The following is a 23,874-nucleotide window of genomic DNA, read 5'->3' on the forward strand; positions in this document are numbered from 1 at the left end:
AGCCAACCAGACACTGTGGTTTTAAATCCATCCATTTAGATGAATGTAGATCCTAGTTCACCTTAAATATCCCAATTCCTACTTTTGTATCTAAACCTAAAAAGAGTTATTAGAGTAATTATTAATATTATCTGGGATAACAAAATAAATGAGAATATTCTCTAGTAGTAAAAGTAGGTAGACTTAATACCTAGGAGCTTCTATTTTTTAAAACCTGACCAAAATTTTGGTATAGCTATATCTTGTCCAGGAACAAAGAGAGTTAAATACAGGTTGGGAGGGAGAATAGTCTTTTAAAGTGCTGCTCCTTTTTTTATGAAGAGAGGAGTTAAAAGAATCTTATTTTTTTTTTCTGTTAGAATACATTCATTCACTAAATATTTATATTTACCCAAACAGCTATAATAGCAGAAATGCTACTTCCTTTGCATATTTCAGAGTATTTATTACAGTGCTGGGCTTTTAGGAGTCACTGACTGGTGGTGTCTTTTCCTAAGTTAGGTATGTTGGATAATTTAAAAACAAAAGTCACTGATATTATGTCAGCTACTACTAACATACTGCTATAAAGACAAAGAAGCATATGGTTCTTCACTATTCCCATGCTTGTGTTGTCCAGAACTGTGTAGTGTAGTACGGGTTTCCTAGTTACAATGTTATCAGTAACATGAAGTCCAAAGGCATACAGTTTCTTTCATTGTGCATGCATCAGAAGCTTAGAATCAACAGCACTCTTATCAGGCTGACAAGCATCAAGCTGCATTACGGTATCTATACTAAAAAACCGGCACCATCTAGCTATAGCATAGGGCCTAGGAAGCTTGGTTAATATGAGTGACAAGACACATGAAAAGCACATTATCCACTGCTTCAGCAACACTGCGTCACCAGACACATCGGCTGAAAAAGCCGAACCTTGGGAAGCTCACACTTTATGACCTAAACTTCAACAAAATGTGCCAAACATAAAGGGTTGTGGATTGTAATGGCAATGTGAAGAGAGAGGAAATAGTAAAAGTAAAGAAACAAAGAGGCACAGAAGTACACAATTCTAAGTGATTTTTATAGCAGACACTTGAGCCAAGTGAGCAAATAAATTGCTAAATGACAAGAAATTGGCATGTGAGAAACTAAGCCAGCTTCTCAAGCCAAATGTCTTAAAATGAAGGATCACCGATGGGATGAATAGGCAACCAAACCACAAGCGGCTGTACCTTAGCCAAATATTGGCAGGTCGAGAGGCTCAGCAAAGATTAACCTGCCTGCCTATCATAAAGGTGGTGAAGCACAACTCCCTAAGGATGACAATGAAAAGTTAACAATCAGGGAACAATTGATGTTAATTTATTAATATGAGTTTCTCTACTTTCCCGAAAAACCTACACTGCAAAACCAACTTAGAATTTAAGGGACCAACACCACAATCTCAAGGATTTTGTTCCACATTAACCATCCAGTGGATAGTCCTGGTGAGGCATGTGGTGATGACAGATATATATATATGTATATACATACACATACACACACACACACATATATACATACATACACATACACACACACAAACATCCACAAATAGGATGGCCAACACACACTCAGGCCTTCAGCTATAGACTTGGACAAACACAAAAGAAATAGTGCATTCAATGACAACACAGATGCTCTATAATATCTATTATGGAAAAATCAGCATATTTCATGCTCAGTAAATTAGTTATTAATAGTGGTGACAAAAGGATGTTATCTGATTGACTGTGATGTAAATTTAAATGAATACAATCAAGCTAGTGGTTCTATTAAGTGCTGAAAGACTGCAGATTTGGCTACCAAAACCAGTTAATAAGCACACTTTACTCACTGAGGTCAGGAGAGATGGTTTAGAGTATAGATGGAGTTAGTTCAGTTAGTAAATGTATTTTGAACACTTATTATATGTCAGCCACAGTACTAGGCAAAACACAATGCCTTTCTTGAAAGAGGTTACTGTCTAGTGAAACATTTTATAATTTAGAAATACAGTAATCATGTTTGCAGCAGCTATATGTAATTTAACAAATAAGCTTCTCTCTAGGTACCATTGTTATGTCTGGCAATTTTTTATGTAGCTTTTAAAGATTCTGATTCTGGACAAAATATTGATTGAAAGAGTTAAGATGTTCAACAGGTGATAGTATCAAAACAATAAAACCCCTCATCTGGGTCCTTTTTTTTTTTTCTCTGAGATAGGGTCTCACTCTGTGGCCTAGGCTAGACTGCAGTGGTGCAATCACAGCTCACTGCAGCCTTGACCTCCAGGGCCCAAGTGATGCTCTCACCTCAGTTTCTCAAGCAGACGGGACTATGGGCATCCATCACCATGCTCAACTAACTTTTGTATTTTTTGTAGGGATGGGTTTTCACCATGTTGCCCAGGCTGGTCTCAAACTCCTGAGCTCAAGCAATCTGCCTGCCTTGGCCTCCCAAAATGCTAGAATTACAGGTGTGAACCACTGCACCTAGCCAATGTTGGTTCTCATTTACACAAATTTTTCTATATGCTAGACCTCGAGCTAATAATTATAAAATGCACAGCAAATATCAAATAATAGGTGACAAGAATTTAGTGATGAATCAACAAATGGGTAGATGATTAAGGGACATAATGCTTTCTTTAGTGGAAGGCCACTAGTGCTGAGGACACTTAGGAACTTTAAGTATGTAATTGTTGGCATATGTACCTGTTCAATGATGGGAAGATTTTCCAAAGTAGATAACAGTAGATGTAATAAAATTCATGTGTATATTCATGTAGGCCATTTGTAAAAGACATTATCTACATTACCACTTGGTACAAATTCCAAACCATAAAATAACTGAAGACATTGTAAACAGAGTTTGGGGAATTATGCTGTTTGCTCAATTTACTTGTTTTGTTATTTATGCACGACCTGTACATTTCAGTACTTTCACTGCTGCAATTGGCTGGAAGGGTGAGGCGTCCTTAGCAAAGCTTCTAAATGGGACCTATTGCATTGTAGTTACTCAGTAAATAAACACTGTTTCAAAAAATCACTTTCTCTGAGTATGACTCAGTGAATATTTAAATTAGTTCTTGAAAATATTTAGGCATTTTAGAATAGGAGAATTCTGTGTAGATTTTCATTTAGTCTATTCTTAATAAGGGGATGGGCATCAACTTGAATCCAAATAAATATTTCATATTATCAATTATATTTAATGGGGGTACTGTATAACTATTGTGTATAGATCTAAGATACACATTTGTAAGATAAAAGGTCAAGACGAATCATATATGGCTATCAGTTAGCAGTCTTTCAGGGATGGCAAGATGGAAGGGTAGAAAAAATTCCCTGATCTTGATGTCAACATTGAGGTAAAGCTGGATGAGACTTGAATGTCAAGGAATCATCAAATTAAAATCTTCCTTCACATGACAATGTCAAAGTCTGGAAATGTTACTCTGAAACACAGTGATTGCCTGTGACCTACTGGTACAGAGAAGGAAGAATGAAATTGCATGTGAAATGGAAATGTGGAATCAATGCCCCAAATCAGGTTGCCGTGAAGTTCCTGGGAGTGAGAGAAAACAGAATTGCAACTTGACTCTGCAACGTTTATAATCAAATACTACTTCTGTTCTTCAAACCAAACAGAACCATAGTATAGGCTCTGATTTAATTGGATGTCTTGATGATGATTCTGATGAATGGGCGGAGTCCTGCCAGAGTCTGTTAGGAAGAGGAGGTGGGAAGTAACCTCTAGTAGTTAATCAAGCATCTTTGGAAATGGCTTTAAGACCTTCACCTGAGTGAACCTCAGGACTGAGTTACAGCTCGAACACCTGGGAGAACACATGATATTGGAAACCAGAATTTAAAAAACTTTCATACTTCACCTGGAAAATAGCCACTTTTTATTTTCCTTCCTTCCTTCCTTCCACTTGTTTTGGTTTTGGGATAGGAACTAAAACTCAGAGAAGGCTATAATAAAATGAATGTCAAGGCAGAGTTCCTGAACTTGAGCATTTATCAGAATCACCTGGAGGACTTGTTACAACACAGATTATTGGCGCCATCCCCAGAGTTTCTGAACCAATAGTCTGGGGCTAGCTAGAGAATATGTAATTCTAACAAGCATCCAGGTGATACCACAGCTGCAGGTTTAGCGACCACACTTTGTGAACCAATGCTTTCAGGACTCATTGAACAAAAGGATATGCATCTTCCTCACAAAACTAAATTTGCCCCCAGTGGAATCTAATCCATGAGTTTATATACAGTTAAAATTAAGAAATGAGAAATGAGCAATGACCACCACTGTTAATTTGGAACAGTCAAACTAACCTCACAAAAGACTTCTCCAATGGAAAAAAAATGGGAAACTCTTTCCACGGTACACATTGGCTTTATTGGCTGTGGTCTTGGTCAAAGCACAGAATGAACCTTGGCCAGCAGCATGAGGTCTCAAGCTGCAGCTGTTGGGTGGAGGCTGCTCTGCCAGTGACTCTGGGCAGGAAGTGCCTCGTTAGAACTGTTGCATCTGTTTTACTTAGGCCAGGGGGGGAAGAAGAAGGAAAGAAAGAAAAATCCCTAGGTTTCTCCAAACCTCTTTTAGTGCCCACCCTCCCAAAGCCACCATGTTAGATGGCTTTGCTACCCATCACTGTTTTACTTCTGGTAACTAAGAGCCTGGGGTTCAGTATGATGGGAAGTTTCAAATATGCTAAGTCATAAATCAAACCTGTATCTTCAATCACAGTGGAATTAATGACAGCATAAATAAAATGAAAATCCAAAATGACAGACAAGCACAGGACACCCGGACTGAAAAACATCAGAAAGCCGATCACTTTGCACCCAGATCCAAACTGCCAGCCAGCAGTCAGTCAGTCCATAAAGAACATGAAGGATTAGTGCAACTTTCATCAGAAATGTGACCTTATAGTGCACATCAAGTTCAACAGGACTTCTCACAATGCTTCTTTCCAGGACCCTGTTTCATATAAAGGATGAAGTGCTACCACAGTTTTTTCCTTCCAGTAAACAGTTTAAAATGTGTGTTATTAAAGGCAACCCAGCTTCCTCTGTGTTCATATCATTTTACAGAGCTCCTGCCATCCTTCATTCCCTTATCCAGCTAAGTGCTGAGCAACAATGGACAAACAAAATCTAAACTAGCATTACCACTGCCCTAGGGATAACACTGAATAAGAGTTATGCAGTATGATCTGATAATAACTGGCTTCAAGAGCTAAAAAGAAACGGGGGAAAAAGCTTGTAAAGGGGCTAGATTTGAGATTGAAATTTTAAATCATATGTGCAACTGGACACACATTTTGAAAACTGCTCTTTTGGTTATAAGGTGATGAAGGTGATATGAATAGGTTCTCTGATATACGAAGTACATATAAATACTGTATTAAAAATAGCTGTGTATTATCATACAAGGACGAAGAATAAGGATCTTATTTTACCAAGAGAAACCTTCCACACCTGGTTAATAGACCAGCTCACAGCTTAAGAAAAATAACAAAAGCGTTTCATGTATTAATCTCACTAACTCCTTCTGGTTGCAATTTTCCTGCTATCTTAAAATACATGCACAGGACAAGTAAGTATGACTCTAGCCCACAGCCTGGCCCTCATAAAGGACATAAAGCCACTTCTAAAGATCTGTGAGGAGAGGACTAGAGAAGCATATCAAAGAGAGACACTGGGAGAGATGAAATATTTCCGATAGAAATATAGTATCTCAAGGACAAAGAGATGCACCGTTTGAAAGGCCAAATTTTCACCTTGTTGATGAACTGTCTTGTACTTTTGAAGGCATTTGAATGCTCGGTGGCTTCAAATGACTCACAGGTACACTTCCAATTAAAAAATTTGTAAGAAAAAACAAAAGGAAACTGTATAATTTAGTGGAAAACCTAACACTATAAAAATTAAACTTGGCATTTTTAAAAGCAAGTATGATTTTAAGAAAATATTAAGTCATTATGTAAAAAGATTGTGAGCTAGCGACTAGGGAACATATATTATCCTACTTTCCCTCATAATATTTTTAACTGTTAAATTGTAACATCTGAACTGTTGGTAGTTTAGTATTCACTAGTTCCCTTAAAAAATAAATATTGCTTCAAGCCAGTATTCTGATCTTTATTTCCAATGAAGTATACAGCTAAGATGACACAGAGCTCTGATATCCAAGGATAAATTGTAACTTTTATTTTTATTTAAATAATGCCAGTCAAACTGCCTCCCTGAAAGAATAAAAAATGAGAGGGTGACAAGTTGTGGGGACCCATGGAGCGACAGAAGATAGACTCTGCAGGATGGTTTAGCAAATGACCCTTAGAGAAAGAGAGAGCATTCCTCCAGAGAATGGCAAGTATGTAACTTCATTTCCTGAAACACAGCAAGTTATCCTTATAAGTACATGTGATAAATACTGCAAGGCTCTGTTTTGACTCTAGTAGCATTTCCCTGCCCCCAACATTCCCATTTATATGCTCAAAGACATTAGGTTCTACATTATGAAAGCTGGAGGCCATCAGATGCTATATTACTCCAAATATCAAAGGGAGCTGACATGTAGCTATGTTTAGAAATCCAGTATATCCCTGTAGAGGGCAAGGAGGTCAAGTTCACATCCACAATTATCACAGGGCTTTGCACTCACGTCAGAGTCCATCTATGTTAGCGAAGAAAAGTTGCTCAACCACAGAAGTATTCCTAGGGTTTCAGCCATAAGAACGGCCAAAGACATATGCAATATAAATCCTTTCCTAATTGGCTGCTCCTGAAAATCAATGCAGGGACTACAAATCCCAGAGTCAGCCCTCTCAGTGTGGGTCGTACAGTTATAAGACTTCAGAGTTCAACAGTAGGGACTAGTGTGGTAGAACACTAAGGGCAACTTGCGCTGGGCTTGGATTTAGGTAGGATATGGCCATAGGCACAGATATAGCAGAAGCTAAAATAGGAGCAGCTGAGGTTAGAACTAGACGGTGAGGCTGGTTTTGCCAAAGAAGAGCAGATTGGTTTACTTTGTTACTAATCAAAAGCTAGGGTGACTTTTCTGAAATTTGTTTGGAGGCTTGGAATCTAAAGTTCTGCTTTTCCATGTAAGCATTTCTTCCAGCCTTAAATTAGATGTGTCGTGTTTTGTAAGGAAATGAAACTCAATGGAATCTTTCGTGGTTTAAATTTCTTTTCTCAAATAGGGATAAGTTGGTATGTTTCTATTGCTAAACATTCAAGAACTTAAAAGCTGAAAGATGGAACTATTTTCATATCATACTTTGGTGCATGAAATGCCTTTATATACAAACTTTCCCAAATTTCCTTTCCAGCTAAGGTTCATAATTTAGTTTTGATCCAAGAAAACCAGATGCTTTCGTGAGAACAGCTTCCTTATTTGAAGGCCATGAAAATCACAAATTTTCTGTTTTGTTTTGTTTTAAATTGAGAGAAAATACTGGAACAGTTTGTTTGGGGGTGTGTATAAGACTCTTGGAAAATCACTCAAAGATCATTCACATTCTTGGCTACCATAGGATGTACAGTTGCATTTATAGTAAGCACAACTCCTGAGTAAAACAATTGAGGTATTTATCCCTTCCTAAAAAAAAGAGTGTGCTAAGTAAATGTGCCGTCTCATTATATGTAAGAGTTTGGTCCTGTTTTTAACACGATGTGTTATCTAACTATAAAATTCAATACAGATTAGAGAAAATGTAACAATTTTTCTAAATGTACGTTGCATACCACTGAACTGAGATTCAAAATAAAAAAATGCATTTACTATACTTGAAAGAAGCAAAATAGGTTGATTTTCTTAAGTAGGTAGGCATTTTTTACACATGTAAACTTTAAATGCTGTATGCATACTATTTTATTAAACTATAGATCATACCTCTTTATTAGTAAAAATAGGTAACTAAACTATAACAATAAGAAAAGTGGTTCTGGGAAAGTGGGTGCATAAAATGTTATATAACCAATTGGCTTTTAACCTTCCAGTCAGACACTAGTCAAAGAAATAATATGACCTTAGCCAATGGGAAAAATGTCAAGCCAGCTTTCTCCCAGCTGTGTTTCTCTCTCTGTAGCCTTCAGCAACTTCAATGGAAGTTCAGTGTGTTTAGGGAGAAAGAAGGCCAGAAGAATCAAAATTATTAAACCAAAAAGGTCAGCCTTCAAATTAAGTCTTGGATCAGGCGTACTGCAGACTAAGGTTTATCCTTCCCAATGTCCCACTACTACAAGCAATATGGTGGACCAGCGACTATTCAAACAGGGCTGATATCACATGTAATTGAGGCTATCCTGCCAAAGGAGTGCATAAAGGAAAGAAGTTGTTGACTTTAAAATGCACAAATCAAGTGACTAATGTTTCCTTAGCATTCTTTTTGATTTCCAACTCAAGGGAATGGTAACTGCAAGAGACAGGAAAAATCCTCAGAGGAGGCAGGTCCTTGTAATTATTTCTATATAAACAGAAGGCCAAAGAATTTTGACAAAATTGTTGTTCACAGAAAGTTGACTTTGCCTTTGAAGTTCTTGTGTGCTCCATATATAAGTCAGACACCTTCATTCATCCAAAAGTAGCACAAGGCATTCAATAACATGATATAATGGCTTTTTTTAGATGCAGAAAGTTCCTCTATAAGATTCCTCTCCATTCTGTTATAAAATCACTGGCCAATATGTTTTCAAGGATTTCCCTTGTAAATAATTTGAGTTAATTTTTCAGGTCTAATTGGTTTGGTGCAATTTTTTTTTTTAATGACCACAGATGCAATGGTTTAGATCAGTTGTTATAGAAGGGAACAGACTGCACGAAGGCCCTATTAATACATAAAAGTTTTTTAACTAACATTTATCCTTAGGATTTAAATGATATCTGTGGTTTTTGCCTTGTATTTTCTTCCCTGGTGCTTATTTAGGTCCAGGGAGATAAAATATTTTGATGTTAGTCAAACCATAAAGGAAATAAATTCTCAATACCCTAAATATTACCACAGAGTAAAATAGATTATATGGATCACCAGGACTGTGAGTCACACTACACAGGATACTCCCAATAAAACCTCATAATGCTCCTTAGTACATTACATTGCTCTAAGAATTCCTAAAGTTAGATAAAATAAACCAAATCTGTTTAATGTTCTCTAATCCCAAATTTCTCCAGCTAGACTGATAAAACCACTCCGATTTTCATGTAATTCCTAATGCTAAACAAACTTTGTGACATGCACAACTGTTTTAGAATTTCATTTTTTCCTCTGGCACAATGACTGGCATATAGTAGGAACTCAATACGAGATTTTTGAAATGCATAAATGACAAAAATGCATCTCTCAGAGTTTACACAGCTTGTGTTAGGCAATTTTTGGATAGGATATCTCCATGATCTATAGGAAGAGTTGCATTTGAGTTCGTGGAAAAGACTGCCATTTTTTTTCTTCTTCAGTACCATCAAATAGGTAAGTTAGGAAAACATATCTGAGCAGAAGCACCTTCATGAAATGTGAGAACTCTAACAAGCAAGTGTACTTTAACAAACACATAATGTAATGCATATTACAAAGGTATTGGTTTATTGTCCTTGTCTGTGCAGAATCCACAACTCAGTAGGATTCAGTTCCTGAAAGTTTACTATTACTTAGCATTTAATACAAATCTTTCTCCACTAGGAGATCAGTAAGTAAAGGAAATAAGTTCTTAAACACTTTGATGAAAAAAGTTGGGATGGTAGAAGCAGATAGTACCAAATTATGCAAGATTATATATAAATCTCACGGACAAAGGAGCTTGGTGCTATGATTTTAGTCACAGTGAACCAAAGATGGTTCAGGGTATGACTGAAGTGATCACGGTAGGATATTTGGCCACAAAAAGACAAATAAATAAATTGTGCTATGAATTTTTTACAGTGCTCTACAGTTCAAATATCATTTATGAATTCTTTATTGCTATTAAAAATGGATGATTGGAAATAATTTTCAGTTACTGCATGTAGTTGCAGACTGCTGAGATGACGGATATAAAAATCCTGAGCATTTATAAAGTGGGCTGTCCAATATTATGTATGCACATCTCCATGACATGTTATAACACATGATAATTTATTAGGGAGAAAGCATTTTTTCTAAAAAGCAATTGCATATAAATGCTCCCTGAATATAAAGTGCTGGCAACTTTTGCCTCAAGGGAAACTCATTTTCCTTCTTTTTAGCCAGTAATTTTTGAAAGGCCTCAATTAGAAATCCAAATTTTGGTGGGGAAAATGTGACTGACCACACTTGCAAAGGGAAAATGCAAAGTGAAAAAATACCATTCTTTCTGTGCTAGGATAAGCTGCAAATAAATTAGCTGTGCATCATTCATGAGCTGATATTATTTGGATTGCTTTAACTTATTCACAAGGACCAACAGTATTGTCACTTTTGTCAGTGTTTGGGAATACTAGAGAGCCAAAGCTGCAGGTATGTCTGTTAGATAATCTGGGCCAAATTTCTGTAAGAATAGAGATGTTATTATCTGTAAAACACTCTTGTAAAATAATAAATTACATTTGCTTTTTTAGTTCTCATATTCCTCTTTTTTGGGTTGTGAACTTGTTTCATTCATTGTGGCATCTTCCTTGATTGAAGTTGAATCTGGAGCAACAGTTCTTTTGGTAAATGCTGGCAAGGTAAGAAGAAAGAGAAAAATAAACCTAGGTGACTGTATTCGAATGTAGTTAATGTGTCATGGTATTTGATCTAGTTTTCTATAATTAAACTTTACATGGACTAACAGACCTTCAAGCTAAGAATAAATATACTCTATTTACGGCATTTTCAAAAACACAAGATTTAAATTTCTCTTTTATTTGAAGAATACCTGAGAGTAAAAGGTGTGCTTTATCAAGATACAATGCTATAAATCACACACGCGCATACACACACACACACCAGGCACACTCACACAGAATTTTGAGGCAGAAATCTTAAAGGCTCTTTTTTATGGAATCCTCTTTGTTACAACTTCTAGTCTACTGAGAGTAGACCTGGAGTTTGAGTTTACTATTCTTTTACTATCTCCCACCCCTGGTCTGAGCTATAGATGCCTATATCCAACTGTCTGTGAAATCTTCTGATCTCCACTCTGATGCCTGCTCATTCCTTACTCTTCTCCAACTCAAAAAATGATATACCCATCTACCCAGTTTCTCAAACCTTGGTTGCTCTCTTCCTTTGTCCTGTCTGATCCACCCATTCAATTTTAGACTGAGCTCTGATGATTCTCCCTCCCAATTTCACCTGGGTCCTGATTCACACCATCCCCATTATTATCATCTCAGCCCAAGTCACCATTTTTCCCTTTTCTCTTTTTGTCTTGCTCCCTGACAATCCTTTCTTCACATCACAACCAGAGTTACCTTTCTGAAAAGTAAATCAGATTATGTCACTCTCCTGCATGACTCCCGCATCTTGCCCTTAATTGTCGCCCAGTGAACTCAGAATAAAATCTATACATCTGACTGTGCCTGCACCCTCTCACTCACTCAGTGGCCCATTTCTCTAGGAGACCATGTTCCTTTCTTCTCCGGAGCTTTTGTATTTTTTGCCCCGACTATCAGGAAGACTCTTCCCATCCAATTTCAACTCAGCTCCTGCTTCTTGCCATTCAGATTTCAGCTGTAACCTCCTCAGGACGCCAGATCCTGATCATCAACCTAAAGGAGTGCTCCTGTTTCAGGTACCTTCAATCATTTCACCTTGACAGCACCAATCACCATTTTAAATTATTTGTTTACTTGCTTGCTACCTGTTTCTCCATGAGATGAGGTGACCTTGCCTGTCCTGTTCACTACTGTTTCCTTCAGAACTGAACACTGCACATGGTACACAGCCTCCTAGTAAATACTGGTTGAACAAGTGAATATAGTTTAGGGATTTAAAAATGACAGCCAATTGGGGATTTTCTATTGATTTCTGGAGTACCTCTTGAGAGAACCTTATCAACTTGCAATAATCAGAATTCAATTATTTGAAAATATCTGGCATTTGACTGATCAGTAAAAAATAACCTGAATGATAGTCACATAAAATAAACCTGTAAAATGAGAGTGACAGAAAGATTGTACTTTCATAGAATTAAATCCTTTAATGGTCAAGAAATAATTTTATTGCCTTTATCAGTGTCCTGATATTTTCATTGCCATTAATCTTTGGCATTTTATTCTACAAGTCTGAGGATAGACGACCTATGAAGTATCTTTTCACATTTAGCCAGGTGAGCCTTGACGTACAACACAGCAGTGAAAATAGTATGTTGTTCTTGCTGTGGATAAATTATTTTTCACCCCAGGGATTTAAACTACCAGTAGAGGCACCTCAAAACACAAATTGAGAATACTAACTTTTCTTTTTATAGCACTGTAAACTGAGGTAAGAAAGTGAAATCGTATTTTTAAGCAACTTTGATTAATTTGCTTTTCTAAGAATATCAAGTTAAAATAATAGTAAGATTCACTTCCAACTGCTATAATAATCCGCAGATAATACAATTTCCCCATGAAGAATCACAGTTCTTTCTTTTTTGGGTTTATTTATTTTAATAAATATTATTTTTTAGAACAGTTATCGATTTACAGGAAATTTACAATCTGCATTTATTTTTAAAATTTGGTTTGGAGACACCAATTTCCACAAAGATGAAGCATTTTAGTCTTAAAAAACTGAGATTTCTAGAAGTCATCAGATTACTATGAACCTCACTGAAGTGTGGGCTGGTCCCCGTCCTGGGAGTGATGGCTCTATCCTGGAGTTGTGTTCCTTTAGTCTAAAAGGAGCTATACATGGAGACTAGTGGTCAGTTGCCACTTTTAAAAAACAAAAATGACAGTTTCAAAAGCTGACATTATGAGTCTCTCTTACTAAGCCCCCACTGTCTACAGGCTGAAGGTAATGGAATCCAAGTCTTCTAAAAGAGTATCCTGACTCACGGCCATAACTTCTAGTCAGCCAGGATAAATTTGGTAGTGATCATGACTTTAAATAATGGATTTCTGTGTTCCTATTTCCAATGGTAGTATAAACTTACAATTTATACATTTCTTCCCTTCTTCCTGGCAGAAGGAATCTACCTTTTCTTGAATTGACCTGAACTACACAAAGCTGACATAAATTACTTCTTAAAACAAACTTTCATTAATGCTGGATCACTTCAGAGACCACAAATTATGCAGGATTTTCCCATTTCCTTTGTTTTTTCCATGGTCAGTGATTCTATGCTTTAGTTTGGTCACAGTTTGTCAGGGCACCTAAGTCAGCAGAATGAATGCCTTAGCATCTACAGCTTAAACGAAAGGGCCTCCCTCAGTACAAATTCGGCTAGAGTAAGGAGCTGACTGTTCTGTGGACCCAGATACTTGTGTCTGCCTAAGGACCTATGATTATCCACTCCCTAAGTCTCTAAACAAATCTAAACTGCTCCAAACTCCAAACCCAAGCTATCATGTTCCACCTAGAACTTAACAAGAAAATTAGACATTTACTAGTCAGACATGAAAGCTAGGGATTTTCTTAGTAACACTTGTCTTTGTAAGAATCATTTTTAGCCAAAATGTATATACACATATCAAATAATACCAAAGGGTTACACAAGAAAACAGGAGTTTCTTGTCCTACTTTTCTCAATTCCACAATCCTACTCCCCAGAGTCAGCTATAATCACCTCTTCCAGTTTTATTTTCTGTATTTATTTCATTTTTGTAAAAGATGGAAAAGCCTATAGTACTATTTTCTGATTTATATTTTTAGACATTATCCACACCCACCCCCTTCTCCTCACCCCATACTCCGAATATAGTTACATAGGACCTTTTAATTATGTGACTGTTTACATTATTATGACTAAACATGGCTCATGAAAACCTAATAAGTATACTATGACAATATTTCTCTTCTTGTTCATTTTTTTTCTCCTGGGTTTATTAATTGACTCTTGTTTTAATTTTATTTATTTTTATTTCCTCTTTCTCTGTGACCATCTTGCTTCTAAGTGCTCAGTTACATCTGCCATATGTCCACTAGTAGTCTTCTTTTTTTAAAAATGTTCAATTGTATCAGATATCTATCAGTTTTTTGTTTGTTTCTTGCCAATTTTCTGGACAGAATCTTTCTTTTCTTCCTTCAGTATGGCAGAACTGAAGAACACGTATGTCCAGATTAAAAGTAGTTAGAAGAATAAATAAAATAAGACCTACATTGAAGCACATCATCACAGACTCACTGGGGTGAAAGAGAAGATCCTAAAATTTCCTGGAGCGATTTGTAGAAAGGATGATATAGGGTAGATAGGGGGTGCAAAAGGTGACTTCAAAGGAGTGACAGTTTCTATCAAGGAATAAAGGAGTTTTCAACAACATTGGACTTTGGAGGATAATTGCTCAATGACTTCAGAAAGAAAATAATTTTCAACTTAGAATTTTATAGCCAGCTAAAGTCTCAGTCAAGTGTGAAGGGAAGAAATCTATTTTTAGAAATACAAAGACTAAAAATATTTACTTCCTTTTCTTTTATGTGCTCTTGAGGTAGGAGATGGGACTAGACTCCAAAGGCAGGGCTTGGACACCTGCCCAAATTGAGGACAAGCTAAAACAGGTCTCTAGCAGAAGTACCTCCCCATAAGACATGGCCACAAGTGTGCCATGTCAATTTATCATTGTCATGGCGACACCAGGAAGTTACTGCCCATTTTCCTGGCGATAACCCAACAACCTGGAAGTTACTACCCTCATCCTAGAAATTTCTGCATAAGTTGCCCTTTAATTTGCATATAATTAAAAGTAGGTATACCTATGAGTGCAGAAGGGCCTCTGAACTGGTGCTCTGGGCACACTGCCTAGGGAGTAGCCCTGTTCTGCAAGAAGCAGGACCCCTGCTGCTGCCATATACTGCCGCTTCAAGAAAAACTACTGCTACCACCAGCAGCTTGCCCTTGAATTCTTCCCTGGGTGAAGCCAAGAACCCTCCTGGACTAAGCCTCAATTTTGGGGCTTGCTTATCCTGCATCTCTCACAAAAGAAAGAAGTGAAACAAGAAAGAGGAAGGTAGAGGATCTGGGCACATGGGCATCAATATAGGAAAAGAGTGAAGGAAAATGTCAGCATGACAGCTGTGCAGTGGGTGTTTGTTGGGTGGACCTGGCCACTCCTGGCCTCTTGTTCTGTTTTCTCTGTTCTCTCAAGACTCATATTAATCATGTATTGTCCCCCCTGAATTGATTTTCTAAACATTTTATCTTTTCTGTCTATTGTCCCATTCTTTTTCTTTTTATTCTCCTTTCTTTGTGGTTATTTCACATTGTTTCCCCCCTTTCTGGTTTTCTTTTTTCTTTATGGCAATCATATTTTAAAATTCTGATACCACTTAGTCTGTTTTCCTTTTTCACAGAATCTTGCTCTTGTTAAATTTAGTGGATATCATATTTTCTTTAACTCTGGAAGGGTATTAATTATATTTTAGAAACACACTCTGTTCCCTGTATTGCTCATTTGCTATAAGTTATGTTTTTCTCTTTGTGGTCCTGGCATCACTTCTTTTTAACTTTTCAAGTTTAAAGGGAGATTAAAGAAAAATTACAGGACCATTTCTTTAATTAAGCTGAATTTTTGCTACAAAAAATAAAGTATTCAGGATACTCCTAATTTTTCTCACTGCTAATGTGCCTCATTATTTAAAACAGAAAACATAAGGCTTATCAGAAAAGCAAGTAAGAATAAATATGTTTTCCAGAAATAATTCTAATTCAATTACTTAAAAGTAATTAATGATAAAGTAGCTATAATTAAATTTTTAAAAGTATTTTTGAAAATATGGGGATAGGTCTGGGGAGAAAATCATAAAACAAACTTGTCCAAGAGAAGAATAGTAAAACATAAGACTATGGATTAATCAATTAACTAATTAATTTATTAATAAATTAAACCAATAAAGAGTTTTACTTTTTAGGCTAAATTTTTCTGTTTGATTTTAGAATATAAACTATAATATTGTTTTCTTTTTCAAATTATGCTTTCATTGATATTTTTTCCTATTTAACTTTATTTCCTTTTCGGTGAGTGTATTGCTATAGAAACCAATGGTTGCTTATGAGCAATATATCTTAATTAGAGAAATGACCACAGTTGGTCACGAAATGGTAGCGTAGAGACCTAAATATAGGATCTTTCACTGCCTATCAGAGTAATAAATAAAATTCCAAAAATCTTGATGTTTTCCATTTAATGTCTTCTAAACACTTTCCTCTAGATACCTTTCTAGAAAGGTTTATGAAGGTTATAACGCAAACATCACAGCAGTAGTACAAAGACCTCTGTGCTCACATCATGGTACTGTTTATCTCCAGGCTCTTGAATGTCTTACTAATTGGGACACTCTGGTGTTTCATGGTGCTAAGTCCCTACTCCCTCCTCCATGCTCATTCATATTAAAAGGACTTGGAGAAAGTTTTCCATTGTTAAATATGAAAGACATCATATTTGGCCTATGTGTATATCATATTCTGAGGTGCCATAATCAACTTGAGGTCTATATTGAAGGGTGGTTCTTAGATTAGAACAGCATAGGGTTTATGTAGATACAAAATCACTTGGGAAAATGATTAGGACAGGAAGAAAAAAATGTTCAGCATTTGGAATAAAATAATCATGAAATAATGAAAACCAAACCACTTATCAGAAACCTGATAAATATTTATTCAATGAATCCATGAATATAAACCAGCAAAAATGAGAATTATCACCTTTGGATTTGGCCTACTTCCTTGGGGCTTATTTTGGTATTTTATTTTACAGCAAGATAGCTATTTAAAATGACAGATTTATCAGATTTAATACACAACCCTACAGGCCCATGGTAAACTGAAGAGCTAAATTATTACTTAAACAAGAATCTATTAAATAACATTTGGATCCCGATAGTTGAGATAAATGTGGACTTAACAAAAACAACTTATATGCATATGAATTTAATATTAATTGAATATTAATTGAGTATTTACTATTTGCCAACTACTATATAGAGTGCCAAAGAAACAGTGGTGAACAAAACAGGTATGGCTCCTACCCTCAGGATATAAAGAAAAATTGTAGCACACTGTGGGTGCTCATAACAGAGACTGCACTTAAAACTGCGAAGTTTCTTTAATGAAATTACATATAAGCTGAAACTTGAAGACCATGTATAGGAGGGAAGAGAGGTGGGGGATGGGGGGTAGGTAGATGGTGGGAGATGGCCTCCTGGGCTAATGAGCTCACACATTGTTGACAGTGATGACGACATTTATCAAGATTTATAGAATAGTCACAGAGTGAAATCTAGCAGTAATAGTACTAATATTCTTACTCTTTGTACAAGATTACATATTTCTCAACATTTAGATGCAAAACCTTCAATTTTTTGATCATTTGAATTTTATTATAAGACAACTCACTCATCTATAGTTACCAGCAATCTCTGAATAAAAAATTTGCCTAATTAGGATTTTTACCTTGGGCGATGAAGTTATTCTGAGAAGTATTAAGTCTAAAAAGAAGGGATTCTACATATTTTTAGTAAATTGTGTACTATTATGAGTATCCTTGAATATTATTTGTATGATTCATGAGGATTTTCTCAGACTTACGAATATTACTGTCATGTGCTGGCCTTAAACTAATTTTTCCATGTGTTACATTTTCTGAAATCCAATTTAAAAACGGGTACAGGACTTCATTACTTACAGTTCAAGTATGAAAATCTTGGACTAGACAGGAAGCGACTGTGATCCTGCCAAGAGGATGAGTGATCTAACCCATGAGCGTGGGAACCTTCCGGAAAGGTTCTGTCATCCTAAGAAAAAAAAAAGGCACAGCATGTCAATGATTACACAATATAAGGACCAAGACTAATTTAAATGTACTAAAGCTGAAATTGAATCTTAATATACAAACTATGTTGTATATGCACAATTCAATAGAATTATAATCACTGTAAAAATAAAATAATGTGCACATTAAGGAAAATTTGGAAAAAAGAAATTGCTATAGCTATATCCCATTGCTATATCAGCATTTCTTTCCAGTCTTTTTTCCCCCATGTATAGAATTTATAATCATAGTTATAAAACTTTGTGTTTATCTTAAACTTATGCTATAAACATTTTTGAAGTCACTATTTATCCTAAACTTTAGTTTATGAGTTACCCTCATACTATTTGGTGGATATACTATGCTTTACTCAACTATCTTTTATTGGCATTTAGGTGATTTCCAGTGTTTTACTCCTATACATAACATGGTGAGAAATATCTTTAAACACATAACCTTTTCCATATTTAGGACAATGCCTTATGACAAATCCTTATGAAAAAATACTGAGTCAATAAATGTAATTTGATGTTTTAAAATACAGTTAGCTAGATTGCTTTCTAGATTATATTCATCTTCTCACTCATTTAACAAATATTTATTAAATGAAAACGAACCCAGAAAAGGTCCTTCTCCTTATATGAATGTGTCCTTATCCACACATCTCAGCTATAACTTAAAATGATGTTACTAACAGATTTAAAATAGATGCTTAATATACTTTCCTTTGATAAACAGTAAAACTGCACTTTCTTCCCATGAATGTTTCCTACTTATATATGATATTTGTGGGGTTTTTTTCCTTCTTTCACTCATTCATTCATTCACAATAATTTATTGGGCACCTAATATGTGCTAGGCTGAGAGCAAGCAAGACACTGGGGTCTACAATCAGGAAGCCTTTGGTTTTGCAGAAGACAAAGGCATTAAACAAATAAATGATATAATTTAAAACTATAATAAGTACTGAACAAAATCAGGTAATAACAGGAAGAAGCAAGTTTAGATTTAGGATTCAGATAAGACCCTCCTGGGAGGTGATATTTAAGGCAGTAATTGAATGTTGAATATGAATCCATGAAATTAGTCAGGTGAAAATTTATCTGTGGGGCAGGACAAAGTGGAAGGTGAGGAGAAGGATCCGGGAGGGCAGTCAGGCAATGACGTTCCAGACTCAAGTGAATGTGGAGATGAGGTAGACTTTGGTGTGTCTGAAGTACTGAAGGATGGCCCTACAGCTTAGGCACACTGGGCCTGGGGGAAGTGATTACAATAATATCCAAGGCCAGGCTCAGGATTTGAGATTCTTTCTTTGTTTTTGAAGTACAATCAGAAGGCAATCAGGAGTTTAAAGAAGGATGATAAACTCTGATTTATTTTTTTCAAAGATTACTTGGGCCTCTGTTTGGAGAATGAATTGAAGCAGCACAAGGTTTGAAGCAGGAATACCAGTTAAGACCATAACTGAGGATAACAGTGAGGTCTAGGGAGACAAAGGAATCAAGAAATGTTGGCAAAAATTCTATATCTGTGGGTTACACGGCCCACAAAGATTTCTCAAAACATCCTTTCCACAAAGAGAAAGGCCTCGTGTAACATGACTGATAAATTATCTGTCCTTCTCTATGCAAAGTATCAACTTTATATTTTATTTCTGCATCACATACAATATATGTAAGTGCAAAAGAAAGGGCAAACATTTAAAAAATTTCTTAAAAGGTCCATTTGAGCCAAGGCATGAAAGTAATCCTCAGGTGGTTCAAGATCATTAGCTTTCATGTACCAAACGGAGATGATATAGTTAGAGTATTTGCCCATGCCCAAATCTCATGTTGAAGTGTACTCCCCAGTGTTGAGGGTGGGGCCTGGTGGGAGGTGTTTGGGTCATGGGCGTGGATCCCTCATGGCTTGGTGCCGTCCTTGCAATAATGAATACTGAAGAGATCAGGTTGTTTAAGTGTGTGGCACTTCCCCTCACCTCTTGCTGCTGCTTTTGCCATGTGAAGTGCCTGTGCCTGCTTCACCTTCTGCCATGAGTAAAAGTTCCCTGAAGCCTCCCCTGAAGCCAAGCAGATGCTGGTACCATGCCTGTACAGCCTGCAGAACCGTGAGCCAATTTCTTCATAAATTACCCAGGCTCAGGTATTTCATTACAGCAACACAAGATCAGACTAATACAGGAGGTTAGCTAGATTTAAGATGAAGACCCTGAAATTTTTAACCAAGTGATTTTCAATTTTCACTATGAGAATTTCTTAAGAAATTCCAAGTCATTCATTGCAGGATCTCTGGAAAGGAAAAGAAAGGATATACATTGTGTCCCAAATGTATTCCAACAACTACTTTAGAATAAGCTGACATTGGGCAACTTGAGGCAGGTAAGCTAGCTACTGAAGTTCAATGTGACATACTACATGTGTGGCTGGAATTGAAAGATGCATAAATGGAGAAGAGGGTTATGATCTCAACCAATGTTAGAAATCTCTCATGAATCACGGTTTGAGGTAAATCATGGTTTTGAAAGAGAAAAGCATAATGAATGGTTTCTCACTAAAAGATGTTTTGATTATTATAAGCCAATAAGGGAAAGCAAACAGACGTTTTACTTACTGACACCAGAACTGAGAAAGACAGTGAGAGGAGAGGAATAGCGACACTGGTTTGAATATTTGTTGAAACAGATGGTATAATGGTGGCCTCAAAATATGTCTACCAGAGGAAGGATGAATTACACAAAGATATTTGAACACGATTCATTCTTCCTAAAACACATGGTTTTAAATTTATTAAACAAGGCCAACTGGCATCAAACCATTGGTATATATTTTCTATTTAGAGAAAAAGAATAATTTAATGTTTTAATGATAAAACCAGTTATTTGGCATATGACAGTCAAAATATAGCACTGACATATTTCATTCCAGCAAATTAAAAAAATACAGAAAAAATTCAGGAGAAAAATTATTCCACAAATATTTCAAAATGTGTTGAATTTTTGTGCATTTAGCATTATTCAACAAATATTTTTAAATTTGTTTAATTTTTATGCATTTAGCATAAATTCCTACAATTGAAATTACTGAATGATACATTTTAAGGCTTTTAAAAACATCACTTTCATTTTAGTTGAAAAATTTATTGGTAGAGTTATTCATAATATTTTCTAAACACATTTTTTAAGTTATTTAAAAACTTTTTATGGGTACAGAAGAGGTGTATATATTTATGGGGTACATGCGGTATTTTGATACAGGCCTACAGTGTGCAACAAGCTTGTATTAGTCTGATATCACACTATGATAAAGAACTACTAGAGACTGGGTAATTTATGAAGAAAAAAGGTTTAGTTGACTCACAGTTCCAGATGGCTGGGGAGGCCTCAGAAAACTTACAATCATGGTGGAAGGAGAAAGGGAAGTAAGGACCTACCTTACATGGAACCAGGAGAGAGCAAGCAGGGGAATCTGCCACTTTTAAAACAGTCAGATCTCATGAGAACTCCTTCACTATTACAAGAACAGCATGGGGGAAACCACCCCTATGATCCAACGACCTCCCATCTGGTCCCTGTATACTTAGCAGTGGGATTGCTGAATCCTATGGTAGTTCTATTTTTAATTTTTTGAAACTCCTCCATACTGTTCTCCACAGTGGTTTTACTAACTTACATCCCAACCAACAGTGTATGAGCATTTGTTAGTGGCTGTCTTTTGGGTAAAAGCCACTTTAACTGAGGGGAGATAATATCTCAGAGTTGTGATTTACATTTCTCCGATGATCAATGATACTGAGCCCGTTTTCATATACCTGTTTGCCATTTGTATATTCTCATTTCATAAATGACTATCCAGATCTTTTGCTTGTTTTAAAATCAAATTATTAGATTTTTTTTCCCTGCAGAGTTGTTTGAGCTCCTTATATGTCATGGGTATTAACCCCTTATTAGATGGACAGTTTGCACAATTTTCTCCTATTCTGTGGGCTGTCTTTTCCTGTGGCTGATTGTTTCCTTTAATGTGCAGAATCTTTTTAACTTTGTGATTCCAGCTTTCCAACTTGGTTGCCTGTACCTTTGGGGCATTCCTCAAAGTCTTTGTACAAACAATATACTGGAGAGTTTCTTTTTTCTTATAGTATTTTTATTATTCGAGGTCATAGGCGTCTTTAAGCCATTTTGATTTGAATTTTGTATTTGCTCTCTGGTTCTTTAAGATGCATCACTAGGGTTTTGTTATTTGAAGTTCTTCTGCTTTTTTGATGTAGACACTTATTGCTATAAACTTTCCTCTTAGTAGTGCTTTTGCTGTACCCCATAGGTTTTGATATGCTATGCTTCCATCTTCATTTGTTTCAAGTAATTTTTAAATTTCTCTCTTAATTCCTTTATTGACCCAATGGTCATTCAAGAGCATACTGTTTAATTTCCACGTGTTTGTATAGTTTCCAAATTGATTACTAGTTTTATTCCTTTGTAGTCAGAGATGAGACTTGGTTTTGGTTTTCCAAATTTTTGGAATTTTTAGAGAACTGTTTTGTGACCAAACATATGGCCTGTCCTTGACAATAATCTGTGTGCTGAGGAGAAGAATGTCTTCTGCAAGCACGGGATGAAATGTTCTGCACATATCTATCAGGTTCATTTGGTCTATACTACAGATGAAGTCTTATGCTTCTTTGTTGATTTTCTGTCTGGACAATCTGTCCAATGCTGAAAGTGGGATGCTGAAGTCTGCAGCTATTATTGTATTGGGATCTCTCTCACTCTTTAGCTCCAATAATATTGGCTTTATGTATCTGGGTACTCCAGTGTTAGTTGCATATATATTTACAATTGTGTATCCTCTTGCTGAATGCACCCATTTATCATCATATGATAACCTTGTCTCCTTTTATAAATTTTTGTTTTGAGATATATTTTTTTCTGATATAAGTATAGCTAATCCTGTTGTTTCGGGTTTCTGTTTGCATGAAGTATCTTTTTCCACCCCTTTCATTGTAGTCTACGTATGTCTTTATAAGTGAAGTGTGTTTCTTGTAGGCAACAGACCATTGGGTCTTGTTTCTTTTTTCAACCCATGCAGCCATTCTGTGTCTTCTGATTGGTGAATTTAGTCTATTTACATTCAACATTATTATTGATAAGCAAGAACTTACTCCTGTCATTTTGTTATTCCTTTTATGTTTGTTTTCTGGTCTTCTTCCTTTCTGTCTTAATTTTTGTGAAAGCAGTTTCCTCTGGTAATATGATTTAATTTCTTGGTTTTTATATTTTGTGCATCTGTTGTAGGTCTCTTAAGTTATCATGAGGCTTGCAAATAACATGACACATTATTTTAAAATAATAGCACTGCAAGAACAAACAAGCAAACTAACAGATAAGCAAAGAGAAAAAAAAACACTTTTAACTTTACCCCCCTCACTTTTAAATTTTTGTTGTCTCTATTTTTATCCTAACCATTTATGTACTGAAAAGTTACATTTTTTATTATTTTTGACTGGCTCATCTTTTAGTCTTTATACTAAAGATATGAGTACTTTATACACTGCAATACAGTCTTACAATATTCAGATATTTTTCTGTGTACTTACCATTACCAGTGAATTTTGTACCTTCAAATGATATAGTATTACTTGTTAACATCCTTGTATGTCAGATTGAAGGACTCCCATTAGCATTTCTTACAGGACAGGTCTAGTGTTGATAAATACTCTCAGCTTTCGTTGGTCTGGGAAAATCTTCATTTCCCCTTCATGTTTTAAGGATATTTTCCCTGGATATACTACTCCAGCATAAAAGTTGTATTCCTTCAGCAATTTAAATATGTCATGCCTGTCTCTCCTGGACTGTAAGATTTGCACTGAAAAGTCTGCTGACAGCAGACTTATTTGTTTCTTTAATCTCGTTGCTTTTAAATTTTTTCCTAATATTTGACCTTTCAGAGTTATATATCTTGAGGTAGTCTTATTTAG

General features: G+C 35.9%; 1 protein-coding gene across 11 annotated transcripts in view; it reads right to left on the minus strand.

The window, feature by feature from the left end:
- Positions 1-9,584: 9,584 nt before the first annotated feature.
- Positions 9,585-23,874, minus strand: part of CEP128 (centrosomal protein 128) — a 449,218-nt gene continuing 434,928 nt past the window's right edge. For all 11 annotated transcript variants that reach the window (XM_078336006.1, XM_035261203.3, XM_078336005.1 and 8 more), the window contains 2 exons: positions 17,779-17,887; positions 9,585-10,690 (listed from right to left, as the gene is read on the minus strand). In XM_078336006.1, the coding sequence (XP_078192132.1) occupies positions 10,587-10,690; positions 17,779-17,887 (213 nt within the window). In that variant the 3' untranslated portion in view covers positions 9,585-10,586. The remainder of the gene's footprint in view (positions 10,691-17,778; positions 17,888-23,874) is intronic.

This window comes from Callithrix jacchus, chromosome 8 (assembly GCF_049354715.1).
Source record: "Callithrix jacchus isolate 240 chromosome 8, calJac240_pri, whole genome shotgun sequence".
NCBI lineage: Eukaryota > Metazoa > Chordata > Mammalia > Primates > Cebidae > Callithrix > Callithrix jacchus.